The sequence below is a fragment of the Dama dama genome, chromosome 5 (genome assembly GCF_033118175.1).
Source record: "Dama dama isolate Ldn47 chromosome 5, ASM3311817v1, whole genome shotgun sequence".
NCBI classification, from domain to species: Eukaryota; Metazoa; Chordata; class Mammalia; order Artiodactyla; family Cervidae; genus Dama; species Dama dama.
Window position 1 is genome coordinate 3,776,538 of NC_083685.1, and position 23,237 is coordinate 3,799,774.

The 23,237-nt window shown below is 49.2% G+C and overlaps 1 protein-coding gene across 1 annotated transcript in view; it reads right to left on the minus strand.

Annotated features, from left to right (window-relative positions):
- Positions 1 to 23,237, minus strand: part of OSBP2 (oxysterol binding protein 2) — a 119,449-nt gene that overhangs the window by 93,078 nt on the left and 3,134 nt on the right. The window contains exon 2 of the mRNA XM_061141537.1: positions 2,711 to 2,919. Coding sequence (XP_060997520.1) covers positions 2,711 to 2,919 — 209 coding nt within the window. The remainder of the gene's footprint in view (positions 1 to 2,710; positions 2,920 to 23,237) is intronic.

The window sequence follows — 23,237 nt, forward strand, 5'->3', positions numbered from 1 at the left end:
ACTACCTTAATGAGCTCGTGAAAGACTTCACTAAACCTTCTGCCCACCTCAGCGGGTGAGGCTTCTCTTTCTCGGGACCAAGGAATCTGAGGGTGAACAGCTTGAATGTGGCCGTGTTTTCCGTTTGTCCTGAGACAAACGCACCCCATCCCCACTCAGCCTCTGGGGAATGGGCACGGTTGAAGCCATGGCTCGTTACTTGCAGGCATTCTCCGAGCTCCTCTCCCCCACCCAACAAGTCAGAAACCCCGCATTTCAGGAAGCCACTCCTCCTCCTAATGGGAAGAGTGCCCAGGGGACCAAGGCGAGACCACCATCTCTCCAGGCCGCGTGTGAGCCGAGGCACAAAGGCAGCAGGCTTTCCAGGGGCTCTTTCCAGAGCCTGAACAGCCCCCTCCCCACTCCCCAGGGATTTATTTTCACCTCGAGGGATCATGGCCAACAGGGACAGCAGGAAAGCCTTCCAGGTCCTACCTGTTTTTTTGTTTTTTGTTTTTTTCAGGTCCTACCTTTACAAGATTTTCATCTTGAAGCTCTAGGATGGAAGGCTGCCCAGATGTTCTTTAGGCTCAGCCCCCCGGGCCACCGGCCAGCCCCTGCAGCCCCTGCTCAAACGCCCACCTTGGTTGCTCTAAGGGCAGAATCTGGGCTGCCCGGGGTAATTCCAAGTGCTGGGCTGTGATATCAGAATAGGGCTATGACATCAATGTGGGGGCAGGTCAGCCTGGGGGAGCAGGGCAGGAGAGAGGGATCCCCCAAGGGGCTGGATTAGCCACCCCCTGCCCCGTGGTGGGAGCAAGGTGAGAGAGAGGTGTCCGGGTGGTGGCATCACTGCTCACAGCCTCCTGGGGCACGCGCTGGGAGGGCGGGCCTGAAGATCTGAAAATGATTCACAAGTCCTGAAAGGTAGGTGGCAAGCCAGCCAACCGGCTGGCGCTTCTGGAACTAATTCAGGTACTGATTCAGGGACAAGGAAAGCTAATGAACCGTCTTCTAGCGCCCCCCTGTGTCAAGTGAAAGGACACGCTCTGGTTTCTGACAGAAGCTCCCAGGTGGGCTGAGCGTCACGGTCCCCCCAAGATGCAGCTAAATGCAGGCAGATGAAAGGTGAAAGACACTTTACATCTGAATGACAATAAACAAACTGTAATATAAGTATGTCCCAACCATTGCATGGGACACATTTACACTAAAACATTATTTCGGTGGCCTGTATTTGTATTTACGAAAATCTGCCAATCTTATCCAGGGAGATTTTTTTTCAGTGCAGGTGCCCTCCGCCCACCCCATTCCCAACACTGCTCCCATCCATTCAGATTTATCACTGCCCAGTGACCTGGGAATCTGTGTTATTTTAAAGCCGCCAAGGTGGCTATTATCAGCAACTACAGCTGACTTCCCTTGAGGATTTGCCAAGCCAGGTGCCAGGTTCATTTCACGCACTATGTCACCGCACCTCCAAGGGGTGGTTCTGTGATTAAGCCCACTTCACAGAGGAGGGAATGAGGCGACAGAAGGCAGCACCTTGACCAAGGCCACACAGCCACGAAGGGAGCCCCGGTTTGAACCCAGGCGGACTGGATCCCTTTGGCTTAGAAATCTTTGAACTGGAAGGACGCTGGGAGGCACACAGTCGGCTGATGGGGGATCCCCTTGCCAAGTTCCGCATCACCGCTGACGCACTCAAACACCAGAGTGTGGACTCCAAGGAAGAGTCATCATGGGGGCGGGGGCCCCACGTTCCAACTAGTGGAGACTAAAACAGAAGGTCAGACTAATAGTCAGTGACCTTCCACACGCACTGAGGCGAGTGCTGGGGAGACCCCAGTGCAGGGAGACCGCACTGCTCTAAAAACAAGCAGGAAGCTTTTTCTATGTACTCACAGGAAAAGATTCCAAGATCTACTGTCGCTAAATAGAAAAAAACAGCAAAGTGGGGACTGCACTTTTTTAAAATAAGTACTTATTTGCAGGACTTCCCCTGTAGTCCAGTGGTTAAGACTGCCTTCCAGTGCAGGAGGTGCGGGTTCAATCTCTACTCAGAGAATTAAGATGCCCCAGGTTGCACAGTATGGCCAAAAAAAAAAAAAAAATGTACTTATTTGAATATACACATGTAAAGACATAAGATCCCGGAAGCTCAGTGGCCCCTGCGTGGGAGAACAGGGTGGGCAGCCTGGCAGAAGAGTCAAGGGCAGACTTCATGGCATGCAACTTTGAAACCGTCGGTTTATGAATCTTATAAAGACGTTACATGTTTAAAAAAATATAAATGCATGAAAGTAAAAAATAAAATGTCTTGCTTAGGACTTCTGAGCCGACCTTCCACCTTGGCGAAGGCAGCAGCTCTGGCTAAATGGTTTTCAGTCTCCGAAGCGGACCTCGGAGAAAGTCTGGCCTGAGGCACAAACCCATCATCCTGGTCTCCCGCCCTGCCTTCTGCCTCCGGAGCTGACCCAGCGCGGCATCCCAGGGTTCTGCCGAAGCCCAGGGACCAGGCACACCGAGCCCCGCCCACCACGAACATCCCGACCCCGAGAACTGCGGGCTGCCCCTGCCACCTAACGTCCAGCTGCTGAGGACGCGGGGAGCTGAGCCGGCAGGGCGAGGTGGGTCTGCCGGTCACCACCGCCCCCCAAACGCTCTCAGCTCCCTCGGTCTCCAGACCCGCCACACTGCACGCGCTCCCGCCGCGCCGAGCGCTGGCTACCTGACTGGTTGCTCATCATGCGGACAGCCTTGGCCTTGGCCAGCTCCAGGGCGGTGATCCACTGCTGCCGCTCCACCTCCGAGCCGGCCTTGAGGTGGTAGGTCCTGCCCCCACTGGTCAGCACGATACCGCAAGAGTCCTCCGTGTCGAAGTGCGCGGTGAACAGGTTGATGGTGCCACGGCAGGTGTGGGCCATTTCCCCCTGATTTCTGTGGGATGCAAGAGGAGGGATGGGGTGAGGCTCCCAGACTCCGTGGTTCTAGACCAAGGGTCCCCAACCTCCGGGATCTAATGCCTGATGATCCGAGGTGGAGGGGATGTAATAATAATACCAATAAAGTGCACATAAATGTAATGCAGTTGAATCATTCCAAAAACATCCCCCACCTCCAGGTCTATGGAAAAGCTGTCTTCCACGAAACCGGTCCCTGGTGCTGAAGAGGTTGGGGACTGCTGTTCTAGACTGACAGAGAGACCTTAAGGCCCATCCCTGGAATCTCAGACCCTTGGAGCTGGCAGAGGCCCTGATGTCAGTGCTAGGAGATAACGGCTCTCAGGACTGGCAGAGGCTCGGCCTTGCAGGGGTTGGGGGGGCTCTCAGTGGGGACAGGGGCCAAGGGAGGAGGGCCCACAGCAGGGCCACGTGCAGGGCATGTTAGCTGGGCTCTGAGCCCTTGCAGACACCAGAAAATGGAGAGGGGAGACGGCCAGGACCCTGCCAGGCAGCATAGACTTCTGACTCCACCCCAGGCTCTTCCCACCGAGTCTCAGAACCACAGAGTTGGAGCAGGGTGGGAACCCGCTGCTAAAACTGCGATTAGGGACCCAGAACCCCAGGGGGTGGACTTGGAGGCCCCCCCTTGCCAGGAATGACCTGGGAACTGAGATCTGAAGAGCAAGGAAACCACCGTTCTCTTCTAGCCCCAGGAGATGAGGGTGATGGCTGGGCTGACCCAGTACCCCTGGCAACAAGGGGCTGACTCTGTGCTGGTTACAAGATCATAGAGCTGACGGTACCAAAGTAAGGGGAACATGTATATGTATGACTGAGTCCCTTTGCTGTCCACCTGAACTATCACAGCATTGTTAATTGGCTACCCTCCAATATAAAATAAAAAGCTTAAAAAAAAAAAAAAAGGAGAAGCAGAGGTAACTAAAGCCTGGGCCACTTCCAACTGTGACCAATGTCTGAAAACAGATCCGACGACCATGACTGGATCTACTTAACTCACTCCTTCAGACACTCACTGGAAATTCAGACACCCGTCCTCCTCCCCAAGACAAACCAAAGCTCTGTCCACAGAGGCGATGGGGAAAAGGAAGAGCAATTGGTCAGCCCGTAGCCCTGCGGGTGCCGGAGTCCCTGTGGCCATTCCGCTGCTCTTCAGCGCTCACTCACTTTCCTTGGCTGTTCACCGCCTGTTACTTTCTCGACTCTTCTACGAGTTCTAGAGTCAAACGACAACGAGACGTTCATCTTTCACTGGAACAGCTGCTGCCGTTTCTGATTCTCTCCTGCTTCGGTTACATTCCTTAGAGAGGATGATGTGTGGTTGACCTTGAATGACACTGGGCTGAGAAGCACGCAACCCCCTGCGCAGCTGAAATCCGCCGGGTGCTGGCGGAGGGCGCAGAGGACCCAGAATGGCTGGCGGGGGAGGGAGATGACCACCAACAACAGCCTCGGGACCGGCCACAGCAGCACCAGAGGAGCCTGCTCCACAGCCTTCTCGCGTCAGTCTCCCAGGCGACCCCAGCAGGCCACCGGGATGAGGACCCTGTCACCGCTATGTCCCCTCCCGGGGAACGGGTCGAGGTGTCTTTGGAGGATGGTGGACCCTCCATCGAAGTGGGAGGGCTCACACCGTTGGAGGCACAACTGGACCAGAGTAGCAAAAGGTGTGGAGCGTCCTGGACACAAACCTTGTGCATTTTCTCCAGTTCCCCCGACTGCCTCCCCCTCTGTCTCTGGGTCAGCGCTTCCTCCTTGTCCAGCTGTCCCTCTGCTTATGGACTTTCGTAAAATGACAACAGGAACCGGGAAATGGGGGCGAACGGGGCAGATACAGCCTCCCTCCCCTTGTGCCTCTGCCGACTGCTTGGCAGCACGTTTTCTCCTCACATATACTCTGGAGGAGTCCGTGCACCAGGCCCACTGTGTCTCTGACGCTCAAGGTGAGGCGACATCCAGCAAAGGAAGCGCACTGCATCATGGCCTCTGTCCTTCCACTGCCCGATTCCGCCTCACGGCCCTGTGATCGCACCTCTCAAAGTGTTCACTCTTCACTCTTTCTTTCTCGGACTATGCTTTCTGGGGGATTTTCACAAAAAATGTCCACGGGCAAGAAAAAAAAAAGGACAGGCAGCAAGTTTCAAGCCAGACATATACAAAGACAAAAGCTGGGACGGCTCTGGTGGTCCGGTGGTGAAGAATCCACCGTGCAATGCATGGGACATGGGTTCCATGTCTGGTCAGGAAACTAAGATCCCACGAGTCTCAGAGCAACTAAGCCTGGGTGCCACAACTATTGGGCCCACGTGCCACAGCTAGAGATCCGAGTGCCACTAGGAAAGACCCCCCACGAAGCAATAAAGATTCCCAGGTGCTGTAACTAAGACCCAATGCAGCCAAATAAATAAGTACATATTTTTAAAAGTAAATAAATAAAAAATAGGTAAGATAAAAAGATTCCTCTTACCCAAAGCCAGGACAACTTGAGCATCAAAATAAATGATAATGATAGATATTAACCCACTGGATAAGCTAGAAATCCATGAGTTCACTCTGATGTAAATAAGTGAATAGGTAAATGTTCTTTTTAAAGAGCAACCATCAAAGTTATAACTGATTCAAGCAAGAATCGCCAAAGGGTATTAAACACCAGTGGGGAGGCTGGGTGAGGGACAGTTTTACAGAGCCTCAAGGTGTATCCCCCCAAAATATTTTCTAATTAGTCATTAATTAATATTATAAAAGTAACGTTACAGTGGGAAAAACCTGGCAAATACCATCTTAACGAAAAGATGGAAGCCACGTTTGTTAGCAGCAGGACAAATCAACATGCTGTGCCTCCTGGGACTTCCCTGGTGATTCAATGGTTAAGATTCTGAGCTTCCCATGCAGGGGGTCTGGGTTTGATTCCTTGTTGAGGAACCAAGATCCCACATGCCAGAAACAAACCAAAAAAAACATCGTGTGCCTCCTGGTACGGAGCACTGTGAAGGACACAGTATGCATCCTATGGTGTTCCTGCCACAAATACAGGACCTGCATCGAAACATAAGGGAATTCCAAGCAATCCTATACTGAGGCATGTTCTACAAAGCAACTGGCCTGAATTTATCAAAAACACTCAGGCCACGAAAGACGAGGAAAAATGGAAAACTGTTCCAGACTGAAACTAAAGTGACAAGACAGGACAACCAAATGCAATCTATGGTCCTGGAGTGGATCGTCTTCCCTGAAAGGACATGACTGGAACGACTGGCAAAATACAAAGGTGGTCCACGGGTTGGATGGTAGCACTGTATCAGTGTTTACACTGGGCAAACGTCAGAGAATGTTCTGGTTAAGGAATGCACACTGATGTATTATGTGATCACAGGCATCGTGTCTGATACTTGTTCTTAAAGAGTTAAAAAAAATACAATTATATTGTCGTGCTGAGTTGCTTCAGTTCAGTTCAGTTCAGCTGCTCACTTGTGTCCGACTCTTTGCAACCCCATGAATCACAGCATGCCAGGCCTCCCTGTCCATCACCAACTCCCGGAGTCCACCCAAACCCATGTTCATCGAGTCGGTGATACCATCCAACCATCTCATCCTCTGTCGTCCCCTTCTCCTCCCACCTTCAATCTTTCCCAGCATCAGGGTCTTTTCCAAGGAGTCAGTTCTTCGCATCAGGTGGCCAAAGTATTGGAGTTTCAGCTTCAACATCAGTCCTTCCAATGAGCACCCAGGGCTTGATCTCCTTTAGGATGGACTGGTTGGATCTCCTTGCAGTCCAAGGGACTCTCAAGAGTCTTCTCCAACACCACAGTTCAAAACCATCCATTCTTCGGTGTTCAGCTTTCTTTATAATCCAACTCTCACATCCATACATGACCACTGGAAAAACCATAGCCTTGACTAGACGGACCTTTGATGGCAAAGTAATGTCTCTGCTTTTTAACATGCTATCTAGGTTGGTCATAACTTTCCTTCCAAGGAGCAAGTGTCTTTTAATTTCATGACTGCAATCACCATCTGCAGTGATTTTGGAGCCCCCAAAACTAAAGTCAGCCACCGTTTCCACTGTTTCCCCATCTATTTCCCATGAAGTGATGGGACCAGATGCCATGATCTTAGTTTTCTGAATGTTGAGCTTTAAGCCAACTTTTTCACTATCCTCTTTAACTGCTTCAGTCATGTCCAATTCTGTGACCCTATGGATTATATAGCCCACCAGGCTCCTCTGTCCATGGGCATTTCCAGGCAAGAACACTGGTGTGGGTTGCCATTTCCTTCTAGAGAGTGATAAAGTAAATGTAGTATATTAACAATTTGGGGAGGGACTTCCCTGATTGTCCAGTGGCTTGGATGCTGTGCTCCCAATGCAGGGGGCCCGGGTGTGATCCCTGGTCAGGGAACTGGAGCCTTCATGCCGTAACTAAGATCAAAGATCCTGTGTGCTGCCACTGGGACTGAAAGTGAAAGTGTTAGCTGCTCCATCATGCCCGACTCTGCGACCCCATGGACTGTAGCCCACCAGGCTCCTCTGTCCATGGGACTCTCCAGGCAAGAATACTGCAGTGGGTTGCCATTCCTTTCTCCAGGGGATCTTCCCAACCCAGGGACCCAACCTGAGTCTCCCACGGTGCAGGCGAATTCTTTACCATCCGAGGCATGTTTGCTGCTGGGCCTAGAAGCAGCCAAATAAATGAATACAAATATTAAGAAAAATAACTGAGGAATCTGAGGGGTGGGTACTATTTTTGTAATTTTAAGTTTGAAATTATTTCAAAACAAAAAGTTTATTTTAAAAAATCTGAGAAGTAGCAACAATTATATTGAATGGACTCTATTTGGATCCTGAATTCTGAAAACTGTTAAAAAAAAATTTTGTAATCAATGGGGGAAATTTATTATAGGATTATATGAAATAATGTGTGTGAACCTTGTGAAAATTGTAAAGAACCACAGAATTTAAAGAAACTTTCATTCAATAAATATCCATTGAGTGCCTACAACATTTTTAATTTTTAAAAAATCAAAGGGGAAATTTTAATATTTACTGGATATCTGATAATATTAAGGAGTTATTGTTAAATTTTTAGGCATTTTAGTGCCATTTAGATGAATTTTTAAGAAACCTTCACCTCTAAAGAGATACACAATATTTATAAATATTCACTATTATTAAAATTATTTTTTAACTTAATTCTTGGAGTTAAGTAAAAGATGTCTTGGACTTACTTCAAATTAAAAAAAATTTTTTTTTATGTGGACCATTTTTAAAAGTCTTTATCGGATTTGTTACAATACTGCTTCTGTTCTTTATGTTCTGGTTTTGGGACAGTGAGGCAAGGGAGGTCTTAGCTCCCCCACCAGGGACCAAACCTGCAGTCCCTGTGCTGGAAGGTGAAGCCCCACCCACTGGACTCCCAGGGAAGTCTCCATGGGACTTCACTTCAAATGAAGTGAGCGTGGGGAGGCCTTATGGTAAGACTCGCTGACACTAGGTGATGGGGTATCATCTCCTTTTATGTGTTTGAAAATTTCCATCGTAAATAAAATCCATTTAAAATCTATCAAATTTTAAGTTCGTCCCTCCTGGGTATGCTGATGGCTAACAGCAGCGCTGAAGGACTTTGCGGACGGGTCCCTGTGGGCCAGCCCAGGAACGGGGCTGCGTGCGCGAGTGTCTCCGGAGCGAGATGATGGGCCCCTAGAGCGCAGGACAGGATCTATTTTAAGCTCAGTCATGAGCCTACACAGAACAATTCAGGGTACTTGAACAGATTTAATTTTTTAAATCATCACGTAATCCAAGTAGCTGCAGTCACGATCTACAGGATGTCCCAGCAACCTAGATTCTTCCTTTAACAAGCTATCTCTGAGCTTAAAAATTCAGCACCCCTCCCCCCAAACACCACATCAAGCAAGTGAAAGTCAAAGTCGTGTCCAACTCTTTGCAACCCCAGGGACTATACAGTCCAGGGAATTCTCCAGGCCAGAATACTGGAGTGGGTAGCCGTTCCCTTCTCCAGGGGTTCTTCCCAACCCAGGGGTCAAACCCAGGTCTCCAACATTGCAGGCAGATTCTTTACCAATTGAGCCACAAGGAAAGCCCACATCAAGCAAAGGAAGCTCTAAAAAAGAAAATCAGTTACCAAGACAAGAGGAAGACGAAAATGTCACATAAGAAGAAATTGGAATTTAACACACTATGACAAATCTTGACAGCGTATTAAAAAGCAGAGCTACCATTTTGCCAACAAAGGTCCATATAGTCAAAGCTATGACTTTTCCAGGAGTCATGTACGGATATGAGAGTTGGACCTTAAAGAGGGCTAAGCGCCGAAGAATTGATGCTTTTGAATGTGATGTTGAAGAAGATTCTTGAGAATCTCGGACAGCACAGAGATCAAACCAGTCCATCCTAAAGGAAATCAGTCCTAAATATTCACTGGAAGGACAGAAGATGAAGCTGAAGCACCAATCTTTGGCCACCTTATGCAAAGAGTGGACTCACTGGAAATGACCCTGGTGCTGGGAAAGATTGAGGGCAGGAGAAGGGGGTGAAAGCATGAGTTGGTTGAATGGCATCACCGACTCAATGGTCATAAGTCTGCGCAAACTCCAGGAGATAGTGAAGGACAGGGAAGCCTGGCACGCTGCAGTCTGTGGGGTCACAAGTCGGACGTGACTTCGCAACTGAACAACAACAAAGGACAATTACAAATTTAAATGTAGGTTATGAGTTTACTGATGGTGAGACATGTAATTTATTCAAGAATTCTACTTCTTCCCTTCATGGCCTCTGGTATTATAGGCGCTGACATTAATATTACATGAAATAATCTTACATAAAAGTTGACTCCCACCCAGCTTCAATGGAGGCAGAAACAGCAGCTCAATTCCTGTCAAACCATGACAGCAGCCTGCAAAATCAAAGTTCCCACACCATCGTCATGGACTCCCAGAGGCTGAGTTCAAAACAACCATCACCCCTGTGCACGTTCATTCTTTCCTTCAGTCAACATAGCAGGCCAGGCCTCGGGGTCCGGTCGGTGAGTAAGACAGATGCAGTTAGGGTCTCTATGGGACAGTCTCTCTCTCTCCCGGACCCCCTCAGCATCCAGCAAGAGTGTGTGGCCTTCTGGGACTTCCTGGGTGGTCCAGTAGCTAAGACCTCACACTCCCAATGCAGAGGGCCTGGGTTTGATCCTTGGTCAGGGAACTAGATCCTTCCCATAGGCCACAACTAAGAGTTCAAATGTCGCAGCTAAAGACCCCACATGCCGCAATGAAGATAAAAGATCCCATGTGCCACAACTAAGACCCGGAATGGCTAAATCAATAGATTCAAAGAAAAAAAAAGAAAAGAGCACGTGGCCTTCTGTCTCTCCCCCAGCATCTGGACTGAGCGAGGGAAGGGTCCTGTCAGCAGAGAGGGTTGTCCACACAACACAGTCCTTCGGCTCCAGAAGGACAGTCCACAGCGTGGCTACCCCCAAGAGAGACCTCTGGTGTCTTCTCCATCCTCTGGCAAATCCAGCCCGCTCTCCTTGACCGGACCAGTTAAACAGGAGTGTGGGGTTACACAGGAGGCTCTCACTCCTTAAGCATTCACTGCCCGCAAAACTCTTCCATTCAGAACGTCCCCGTCACTTATGAAAGAGCTTACCAGGTACTTCTTCCCGCGTGCTCACTCCGGGATCGCTCCCCCTGGGGAAAGCCAGCAGCCATACTGAGGACACTCTGGACGGGCCCACGGAGCTGGGAGCGGAGGCCTCCCGTCCACAGCCAGCACCACTTGGCCTGGGCGGGAGGAGGGAGTGGCCTTGGAAGTGCATCCTCCTGCCCTGGTCAAGCCTTCAGGTAAGCGTCGCCCTCATGAGACCATCCCCGGCCAGAGCTCCTCCAGTTAGCCACCTGCTTATGAACTCCTGACCCACGGACACACCGAGGTGCTTACCACTGTTTTACGCCACTGAATGTTGTGCAACTGTCATGGAACCATAGAGAGGACACAGGATGCTAAGTCAGTCTCTCTGAAGATGAACAGTGGGGCCACGTGGACGGGGGACGTCCAGCCATTTGCAGGGCAGAGAAACACTCCCAGCGAGGAGAGGTGCTGTCTGGAAACCCATCTCAGATCAGTGGAGGAAGGATGCTCCAACAGAGTTATCTAAGGAAGCCCAGCTTATCTTGGGAGGTGAAGGTTTATTCTCTGCCACCTGAGAGATTTGCTCAAGGCTGGTGCTGAGGGGGCAGAAACGATACCGGAAGAAATCAGTGTATACACGCTACCAAGTGTAAAACAGACAGCTAGCGGGAAGTCCTGTATAGCACAGGGACCTCAACTCGGTGCTGGGTGATGCCCGAGGGTGGGACAGGGGCTGGAGTCCAGGAGGGAGGCGATATATGCCTACTGGAGAGCTGATTCACTTCGTCATACAGCGGAAACTAACACAACGTTGGAAAGCAACTATACGCCAACAAAAATGATAAATGAAAAATAAAGAAGTCAACGAACAGACAGATGGTTGGACGAGATGACCTTTACCTTCCTTTTCTACCTGGACACTCCCCCCACACCAGCTTCCCAGGCCCCGATGGCAGGTCTGTGCAGTGCATGGCCAGCTAAGTTACTGAACGCTGATCTAATGGGTGATGGGCCTTCTGGGAGGAAAGAGATGAAATATGATCTACAGTCCTGGCCTCGAGCAGCTGCACATACACACAGATGACACGTCACCATCACGTACAAACGAGGACTGAAGTGCGAGGGGGAGCGGGTGGGCTGCAGGCTTGCTGGGCTAGAAGGCCCCCACAGCAGGTCGTGAAGCTGACTCAGGCGGGAGAGGAGGCACCACGGGAGTCTGCTCAGAGGCCGAGAATGTTGTAATCCCACGTCCAGGAGGCACGGACTCGGTGAACTGACAGGCAAAATAAAGTCAAGTTTAGGACAACTGTGGGACTCAGATGAGGAAAATCACTCTGTTCCTGCATCTGGCAAAATAATTTAATTTTCTAAAAGTGGAAAATTCAGGGGCAGTGCCTTCCTTGTCCCCACCCAGCCTGCTCACTAGTCTCCCCAGACTGGGACCTGGAAACGCCATTAGCCCTATTCCCACGCTCCCCTGGGCTCAGGGCAGGGCCTCTGCAACCCTAGACCAAATCCAGTATCAACAGTAGGAATAAAGCAAGACGAGCACCTGGATGCCGCTGCTGCAGCCCCAGAGAGCTCCCACGGGTCTGTGCAGGAGCAGGGAGGCCAGAGAACCCGGGACGCCCAGCAGAAGCATCCCTCGGCTCCTCTGCCAGCTCAGCCACCAGCTCCCGGCTGCCTGGACTCTGACCTCCAAGCCACTGAGTCGACAGACCTGCGCCCCTCGATGTGCCAAGCTCAGTTCCAGGCATACATCATTTCTGATAGCTCATCTCCCTTTCTTCCAGTTGGTCGACCCATCAAATTATCAGGAGGCTGGGGCTGGAAGGACCCTGGAGTTCACCTTACAAATGAAGAGTGTGATAGCTGAAAGGGAGGTTGGAGGTTGGGATAAACGGAAGCTTCCCCCCCCCCCCCCCAATTCTTAAAGTCCTCCTTGAATTACACTTACATGCCCACGTCCTTTGCCATGGGGCTTTGCAAGATCACCCACTGGAGTGGGAAATGGGCGAGTTCCCACCCCACCGACACTGAGTGGGGTTACGTGCTTGGACGCAGCCAGTGAAGTGTGGACAGGAATGAGGGTGCATGGCTCCCTCAGCCCACAGGGCAGAGGAGGGAGCAGGGTGTCATTGGCTGAGGCACAGCTGGAGCAGATACACAAACAAAAATAACTGCCCCCCTTGCTTTATTTTTTTTAATATTTTTAAAAATAATTTTTATTTATTTGGCTGCACCAGGTCTTAGTTGTAGCATGTGGGAGCTAGTTCCCTGACCAGGGATGGAACCCAGGCCCCTTGTATTGGGAGTGCCGAGTCTTAGCCACTGGACCACCAGGGAAGCCCCGACCCCCTGCTTGCTTTAAACCTCTGGGTTTGGGGGTGGTCTGCTCTGGGGCTGCCTGATCCAGGAGGAAAGTGAAGTGAGGACCCAGCTCTAACTCCCTCTCCTGACAGGATGGTCAGACCCGGTTGTTACTAGCGTGTGACCATGGAAGACGAGGTCAGAGGACCCTGGAGAGACACAGCTGAGGCTGGTCCTGCAGGTGAATGGACTACACGGGTACGGGAGGAGGGGAAGGTGGAGAAGGAGACTCCAGTGTGGAGAAGCAGGCGCCTGTCAGCAGCCCCTGCGGGCAACCTCAGGGTCCGCTCCTGATCTCCGCCCGCCTCCTCTTCGGCTACCGCAAACACTGTGTGAGAGGAAGGCTCTGCAGCTCGTCACAGCGGTCTTGAGAAGAGAGACGCGACCGCAGAGGTCCATCTTCTTGGACTTCACTTCCCACGGGCCCTGGGGACAGAGCCGCAGCCGGACCTTGAGGATGACAGGTTGTCCTGTTCAGTGAGTGTCTGCGTTTTCCAAAAGGGTTTGGTTTCCACCTTCACATATGTGGTCAAATGATCTTTGACAGGGGTGCCGAGACCACTCAATGGGAAAAGGACAGTTCTCGTCAACAAATTTGTTGTTGTTGTGTGCATGCTTAGTCATGTCCAACTCTTTGTGTGACCCTGTGGACTGTAGCCCACCAGCCTCCTCTGTCCGTGGGATTCTCCAGGCTAGAATACTATAGTGGGTTGCCATTTCCTCCTCTAGGAGATCTTCCCAACCTAGGGATCGAACCTGCATCTCCTGTGTCTCCTGCCTTGCAGGGTGTATTCAATACCACTGCGCCACCTGGGAAGCCCGCTTCAACTAATGGTGCTGGAAAAAAACTGGATACTGTATCCACATGCAAATAAATGAAATTGGACCCTTAACTTACACCATATACAAAAATGAACTCAAACTGGATTAAGGACTGAAGACAACTCTGGGTCCTGTTATCAAAGCAGTACTGCTGAAAATGTAGTCTCCGCATCAGGCCTGGTCTGTGCCTGTCTGCCCTGCTCTCTTGGGATGCTCCCTCTGAGGGGAGGCAGCCCTGAGGGAAGTAGCCTGTCTGCCCTGAAGCCGCTGTGCAGTAAGGACGTCCAAACCAGCCGTGTGGACAGAGCCAAGGAGAAGCTCTGAGACCCTGTGGATTGAGAAAGATGCCCAGCCAGCCTCCAGATGCTCCGGAATCTGCCATCCCAACCCCAGCCACCAGCTGACTGCAGCCCCACTTGAGGGCCTGTGCCAGAACTGTCCAACCAAGCCCTTTCTGGATTCCCACCCAACAGAAAACTGTGGGCAATAATAAAACCATTGTTGTTCTTTTAAGCCTCAGAGTTCTGTGGCAGTGGATAATGGGTAAGCCCAATGCATGTAGCATGTAGGCAGCTGACCTTGCCAATGGTTTCAATGTTTAGCAAAGACCTGATGACAAAAGGTCCTGCTAAAAAAAAAAAAGTGAGGGGGCCCTGCTGTGGGGTCTCATGCAGGGACTGACCCTGAAGACGGGCAAGCCAGGGTATCTTCTGAATGAAGGGAACTGGTGGGAACTGAGAGGAGACAAACAACCCCGACCATCTCTTCATGGGGGAGGCTGCCCACTTGCAGGTCTCCCAAGTGGGACCCGGAAGTATCCACACCAGGGAGATCTGGAGGGACGGCTTGTTTGGGTGGGAAGACAGAACTTCTAACACTAAGAGGACAGGCTCCAGTGGTGGAATTCCAGAAAGTGCTGGGTTCAGATCTTAGCTCTGCCACCCACTAAGCAACACCAATGCAGTGGGACAAACCCTGGCTTTCTCAGTTGTTACCAGGACATAATGACAACCTTTCTCCCTGGGTTTGTCATCAGATGGGATGACATATGGATAAACACCTTATACACCACTAGTGACAGTTGCTCAGGTGTGTCCGACTCTTTGAGACCCCATGGACTATATAGTCCAGGGACTTCTCCAGGCCAGAATACTGGAGTGGGTAGCCATTTCCTTCTCCAGGGGATCTTCCCAATACAGGGATCAAACCCAGGTCTCACGCGTTGCAGGCAGATTCTTTACCAGCTGAGCCACCATGGAAGCCCTATACACCACTAATCACTGTTCAAACACAGTCATTAGTGGAATCTAAGATAGAACAGGGTAAAAATACAGGGTACTGTCTCCATCACAATTTTTGTGCCATGCGTTGAAGTTTTCTCTGATGACTCAAAAACCTTAAGTACAGCTAGAACAGCCTCTGCCCAGCTCATGAAGACATCAGGCAAACAGAACACTGAGGTTTGTACCTCCGCTTCCCTTCCTTTTAAAGATTCCTGCAAGTCAAAGCAGGCTGGTGTCAAGGCCGTTTCCTGTTTTCACATGACTCATCCTGGCACCTGCCAGCCTCCCAGCTGGAGTACAGTCAGAAACGGCTGACGCCAGGGCTGGGCCAAGACAAGTACAAAGAGAGCCTGGAACATCTTTTCAAGCCGGACATGGGATGCTATCAACAGCATCAGGGTCCTTTCCAGAGGACTCCAGAAACAACCGAAGAGGCTGCACTAGGCAAAGAGAAGGCCGGATGACGTGAGTATCAGTAAGGACTATGCAGCAGTGGGTTGACACAGCATTTATTCTGCCTTTCCTGGGTGAACCGTATCCTTGAGTAACCCAAGCAGATGAGGGTAAATTTCTCTTTATAGAAGTATTCCTGCTAATAAGTGAGGAAGAATGATAGAATTAGGTTAATCTAAGACTGACTGCTACCACCTGCTAACGTCAAACACCGAGGAGTCACCGGACATCATGAGCTCCTGAGGGAAGAACACGTCACCACCTGATAAGTTTCTAGCTCCATCTACCAAGTTAGGGAACTACAGAGGACACGGGAATGTGTTAACCTACACAAAGAGGAAGCAACCAGCAAAACTAGAGGGACATTGTTTTAACTTTTAAGAAATTAATTAATATATTTGGCTGTGTCGAGTCTTAGTTACAGCACTCTGGATAGTCACTGCAGCATGCAGGCTTCTCTCTAGTTGTGGTGAGTGGGCTTTAGAGCACACAGACTCAGTTTCCCTGTGGCGTGTGGGATCTTAGTTCCCTGAACAGGGATCAAACTCACATCCCCTGCATTGGAAGGAAGATTCTTAACCACTGGACCACAGGGGAAGTCCCACAGACTGTGGGACATTCTATAGGCAGACCTTATTTAGGTCCTGATACAAACAAATGTATCAAAAAACCATTTATGAAAAAAAAATTTATGGCACTTGAGCCGACTGAAACTTTGAACACTGACTTGATATTTGATGATAATAAGGAATTATTATTGCTAATTTTAGTTGTAACAATGGTGCTGTGGATATGTTTTTTAACAGCCCTTACCCTTTAAAGAGACTTACTGAAGTATTTACAGATGATGTATGATAGTTGAAATTCACTTCAAAATGGTGTGGGGTTAAGGGTGCTGAGATGAAATGAGATTGGCCGGGAAGTTAGTAATTGTTGAAACTGGAGAAATGGGTGAACACGGGTCCATTATCCTACTCTCTACTCTTATAGATGTTTTAAACTCTTTATAACAAAGAGTTTTAAATGTAAATGAATACAGTGAGCTCTCAATATCATTACATATCCTTGTCTTAGGCTAAGCCTTCAAACTGAGAAGCTGGGCCATGTGCAGCTTCTGTGGAAAAAAAAAAAATTCACTGGCATTTGGGAATCTACAAGTACAAGGCACTATGCCCAGCACCCCAGGGGACACCACAGAAAGAAGACAGCCCCATGCTCTGCGGGGAGGAGACGGACCGACAGCCAGCTAACAGGAGTACACGGCCAGTGACACAACCCACAAGGGCCATCAGAGGAAGGATGGCTCTGCCAGCCCAACTCATTTCAGGGGGACCAGGCAGGTTCAGACTGAGATGACCTGGAATTCGACTGCCTGGCTAGGCTGCCTGCAGCAGTGGGGAGGGACGTGCTTGCTGGGAGGTGGTAGGTGCAGAGATCTGAAGGGAAGGTGAAAGGCATGTGGCTGGCATAAGGATAATAAGGTGAGCTGGGCAGAAGCAGAGTTGATGACAGAGGAAGGCGGCTGGAGGGAACTGACTGGGAAGGGCAGTGAGAGGTGAGTCCAGGGAAGCCACAAACTCTGAGTTATATTTAGGAAGACAGCGCGTACTGCCGCTTCAGAGGACAACACAGTCTGGTTCCCAGCAAGCTCAGCGAGGCCATCTGCCCTCTTCTTGGTTTAGGCAATGGCCCAGCAACGCAGATCAAAAGGTGTGAGTCAAGATCGTTAAACCAGCATTGGAGGCATAGAGCTGTGGCTGAGCATGTGACGAGGGGCCAAGAGGAGTGAAGCTAAGTGATCAGAACTCTGAGAACCTTTAAAAGCGGGAACACGCAGGATAGAGCCGCTCGTAAAAGAAGAAAAGCACACGGTACCCAACGTGACCCTAAAACTCGCTGACAGTTTGCTTCATGTGTGCAATTACAAAGGGAACCTCTTCAAGCCACATCTGTGTGGTGACACCTGGCATGTGACTCAACACACATTAAGCTGCCAATATCAATTTAATTTAGGGGCATCTCTCATTATCTCCTCTCCGCATGTCAGCATCCAGAATAGTTGTCCAGGAAACAGGCCCATTTCCTCCATATTTTGTTCCCTCCTGGGATAAACAGACATTGATCTTGGTTTAAGGAACCTCACGTCCTTTTCACAAGCCTGTCTTTCTTTATTGACATCTTTTGCCAACTGCATCCCAGAAGACTACAGGAGGTGTGAAAGCCATAGGCTTGAATATCCAGCCCCCTGGGAAGCCCCACAGCCCTTTGCCTGAAGCCGCTGGCCTCTTACTGACTGGCCAGGATGGATGCGGAGACTGGCCAGGAAGTGAATTACTGCTGAAACTGGAGAGTGGGTCCCTCCTCCTCCACCCTGTGGTTTCACGATGTACACGTGCCTGTCTCCCGCGCTGCCTTGTACACTGTTGGCCCTCAATAAGTGACACAACCAAAGCTGCTGTGTGTTCGCCGTCACCAAGCTGCAGACTGTGTGCTGGCTCTGATCCTGGATTAACAGACCCTCCCCGAAGAAGGTACAGGGGTGTGCAGCAGCGGAAGAACTCACACCAGACATCTCACCACAGGTGCAAAAGGGAAGGTCCTGTGGAGGAAGGAGGTCCATGTGGCGAGTATACCCTCGTCCTGGGTAAACCCAAGTCACCGAAGGGACTCGGGGAAGGTCTAGGTCAGAAAAGTGCCTGAGATGAGATATCCCTGGTGGTCCACTGGCTAGGACTCTGCACTCTCAACGCAGGGAGCCCGGGTTCGATCCCTGGTTGGGGAACTAAGATCCCACAAGACACATGCACCCTCCCTGCCACCAAAATTTTTTTAATTAAAAAAAACAAGGAAGATGCCAAACTTGACCACAGTGTCCCTTTGGCACAAAGCTGTCTGCAGAGGTGCCCACACAGCAACCCTATAAACTCCCAAAGGAGAAAGATGTGGTCCTTAGGTCGGTCTGGGGCCATTATGGATATTTCAAATGCGAGAAACCCACAGTAGGCAGCTGCTAACACAGGGGATGGAACTGTTGAAAGAGATTCCTGGTGAGGACAGGAAAATATAAGGCCCTTGGGGTGGGCAGGTGGCACCACACCAGGGCCCCCGTCCAGGGCAGAAGCTGGGGCTGGGACACCAGGTCAGCAGAAGGCAGACCTGAGCCATGATGTGGCACCAGCAGTGGGGAGGAGGGGTGGACGAGGGGAAGAAGACAGGCAGGGCTTGGCAGTTCCATCTGATGTAGGGTGAGGGCGGCAGGAGGCAGCAAGTGTGACTCAGGTTTTCAGCTATTCATAGAAAGAGGGTCAGGAAAAGGAGCGGGTTATGTGGGGGAATTATAATTTGTGTCACTACACTTCGCTAAAAGATGCATTCTCCTTGGAAGGAAAGCTATGACAAACCTAGACAACATATTAAAAAGCAGAGACATCACTTTGCCCACAAAGGTCTGTACGGTCAAAGCTACGGTTTTTGCAGTAGTCATGTATGGATATGAGTGTCAGACCATGAAGAAGGCTGAGTGCCGAAGAACTGATGCTTTCAAATTGTGATGCTGGAGAAGACTCTTGAGAGTCCCACGGACTGCAAGGAGATCAAACCAGTCAATCCTAAAGGAAATCAACCCTGAATATTCATTGGAAGTACTGTAACTGAAGCTGAAAATCCAATACTTTACCTGATGTGAAGATCTGACTCGCTAGAAAAGATCCTGGTGCTGGGAAAGGTTGAAGGCAACAGGGAAAGGGAGCAGGAGAGAATGAGATGGTTAGATAGCATCACCAACTCAATGGACGTGAATTTGAGCAAACTCCAGGAGCCAGTGGAGGACAGAGGAGCCTGGTGTGCTGAAGTCCATGGGGTCCCGAAGTGTAGGACATGACTTAGCAACTGAACAACAAGAAGACCTTGCTAAGAACACTGACATGCACTGTCTCCTCCAAAACATACTGCCAGTCCTCTTATAGGCTCTTTGCAACACCTTTTTGCTAAACATTAAAGAAATGTGTACACATTTTCAACCTGTGCATTCCTTCCCAGCTTCTTTATGGTCTCATAATATAAAACACTGGATGATATTTCAAATTAAAGCCGAATCCAATATAATAAGGCCACCTTCAGAGGTGGATAACCTAGTGGCTTAACCTGAAGACTTGCACTTCCAACTTCATGTTTTCAGGGACATTTTGCAACTAGATGGTCTTTTCTAGCTCCATCCTTTAAGCATCACCTAAACAGACATCATGGAACAGGAAATGGCAACCCACTCCAGTATTCTTGCCTGGAGAATCCCATGGACAGAGGAGCCTAGCAGGCTACAGTCCATGGGGTCGTCAAGAATTGGACACGACTTGGGTGACTAAACCACCACCAAACTGACATAAAAAAGACTGTCTCAGGGGATTAAGATAAGACTGCGCTTTCACTGTGCAGTCACATATAAGACTCTGCTTTCACTGATGAGGACAAGAGTTCAATCCCTGGTCGGGGAACTAAGAGCCTACAAAACCTGCAGTGCTGCAAAAAAAAAAAAAAAAAACCAAAGTAGCCATAACCAAAATGAATGGGCACGACTGTGTCCCAGTAAAACTTTATTTAAAAAAATACTAGGCTTCCCTGATGGCTCAGTGGTAAAGATTCTCCCTGCCAAATCAAGAGACTCGGGTTAGATCCCTGATGCCAGAAGATCCCACACATTGATGAGCAACTAAGCCCGTGCACCACAACTATATAAAAAATACTGTCTCCAGGAGAGTTTGAGACTTGGCCTCACTGGAGTAGCACTCAATCCAACCTACAGGCAAAAATGTCTTGGCCACCACCCTAAAGTGGGCCCGGTTCACCATGTGTTCAGTGGGCTTCCTCGGCTGGAGGACTTTCAAAACTTGCTTTCAATTGACTGGAGCCTTCTTTCTTATAGATTCAGACTAACTTCCTTGGTCCTTTAATCAATAACTGGCTTCACCATTCCTACCCACAGATTAGTCTGAACAATAATAAATTAAAACACTTTGTGGGGGACTTCCCTTGTGGTCCAGTGGTTAAGAACTGGCCTTGCAATGAAGGGAATGTGGGTTCAATCCCTGGTTGAGCAACTAAGCCCACTCGCCACAGCGACTGAGTCCATGCGCTCTGGAGACCATGTGCTACAACTCGGAAGTCTGTGCACCAGCGAAAAATCCTACACGATGTGACAAAGATCCTGAGTGCCACAACCAAGACCCAATGCAGCCAAACAAATATTTCAAAAAAGTTTTTGTTTCATGATTTGCTTGAAATCATTTCCCGGGAAGCAAATGTCATTTCTAATGTTGCCGAGCAGGCAACTTGTACAGAACAAAACAGACTTTTGTTTAATAAAATCAACTGTGTCATTAATGTGGATAAAGATTATGTTTGAAACACCCTCACCATAAGGACTTGTTGGAGCTAATACCTTTGAAGAGTCAAAGTCGCTCAGTCATGTCCAACTCTTTACAACTCAACTCTATGCAGTCCAAGGAATTCTCCAGACCAGAATACTGGAGTGGAGAGCAGTTCCCTTCTCCAAGGGATCTTCCCAACCCAGGGATCGAACCCAGGTCTCCCGCATTGCATGCAGATTCTTTACCAGCTGAGCCACCAGGGAAGCCTATACCTTTGAAAATTCTGCATTATTTATGAATTCTTCCCTAATTTCAGGTAGTTACACGTTCCCTGTGAGATGAGAACTGGGGATGAAATTGTTTAAATGGGAACTAACAACCAAAAAAAGAGCACAAAACCACATTTCCTTTATTGGTATTCAAATATTCAAACAGATACATGATTAAGTGTGTCGGGCAATAGAATAACCTTGCCTCCTGTATTTATATTCCTAGCACATTGTTGGAAAGAAGTAAAAACCTGCCAACAATTACCCAGACCTCCCAGAAATGTTTTCAGTATGTGACAATATTTACAAAGAGCGTCTTGTTAGTCCTGATAATATGAATGTTACTAAGCCCAGTTGTTGGCACTGTGTACTTTCTCCCTTGGAACAAACTTGACACTGAATGAGCTTTTCCAGCAAAATCTAGGACAGTAGCACTCGAGGAAGCCAGACTTAATGGAGAAATTCTAATCCAAACCCCCACTGATTTTCTATCAAAGTGAAAATAACGGGGACTGAAATGCAGGTCAAGATGACGATGCAATACTAATTTAATTGGCAAAATCAGCACTGACAATACCAAGAGCTGCAAAAGACAGAGATCCACAAAAAGCTCTTATTTGTTCCCAGTGGGACTATAAACCGGCATAACTGCTCTGTAAAAGAGCTTGGCGTTCACATTCTCCACAACCCAGTGATTTCACCTGCGAGGACTCCCGCACGCATTCAAGTGTTTCTGTAGTCACCCATCAAGAGGAGAGGGCTTCCCAGGTGACTCAGTGGTAAAGAATCCACCTGCAATGCAGGAGACACAAGAGACGCAGGAACCCACTCAGTATTCTTGCCTGGGAAATTTCACAGACAGAGGAGCCTGGCAGGCTGCAGTCCATGGGGTTGCAGAGAGTCAGATACTACTAACTGACTACTACTAACTAACTGACTACTAACTAACTACTAACGTACGCACTAACAAGAGGGGCACACACAGGTAAAAGGTGCACTTTCAACCCGGCTGTCACAACGCACCCAAAATCAGTCCCCCCAAATCATATGTCGGACAAGATCCCTTTTCACAAAGTTAAAGATGGTTGAGGGACTTCCCCGCTGGTCCAGTGGCTAAGACTCCATGCTCCCAATTGCAGTGGTCCTGGATTCGATCCCTGGTCAAGGAGCTAGATCCCACATGTCAAAATTAATAGCTGGTGCAACCAAATAAATATTTTAAAATGAAATAAAACAAGATTTTTAAAAATAAAATAAAAATGGTTGAAATGAAAAACTTTTTTTTTTAATTGTATATAGATGTGCGAGTCCTTAGTCGCTCAGTCGTGTCCGACTCTTTGTGACCCCACGGACTGCAGCCCACCAGGCTCCTCTGGGATTTTCCGAGGCAAGAATACTGGAGTGGGTTGCCATTTCCTTCTCCAGCATACAGATGAGATAAAACTAAATTTAAAAAAAGAAAGTGGATGTTGATCAGGATTTGGAATGATAGTTATCCTGGAGAGAGGCAGGCTGGAGCACAGGATCAGGCAAGGAACACAGGAAATGTCCAAACCAGGTTTTGCTCAGTTTCAAAACAAACAAACAAAATTTACAGTTTTTCCAAAAGGGAAACTACCAAGAGAAGTGGCTCTGGTTCCTTCCTCAGCAGCCACATCACCCAGCTGACTCTACCAGGCCCCTAAGGAAAGATCATGAAAGAAATGGTAACTTTGGGGATTTCCCTGGTGGTCCAGTGTCTAAGACTCCATGCTCCCAAGGCAGGGGGCCTGGGTTCAAACCCTGGTCAGGGAACTTAGATCCCACACGCTGCAACTAAGAGTTTGCATGCTGCAACTAAAGATTCTGCATGCCACAACTAAAAAGAAAGAAAGGAGATCATGAAAAAGGAGTTCTCTCAATCTGTTTGCAACTCACAAGCACCAGAATTTGCCTCTATTCCAGCCACACACACTTAGAGAGCCAAGGACCTAGGTGCAGATGGAGGCCCAGATAACCCACCCTGAGCTGTCAAGACTGAGCGGCAGGCCTGGAGGGTGCTCAGCCTTGAGCCCAGCAGGCAGAACGGCCAGGCCTGGTCTGGAAGGCAGGATTCA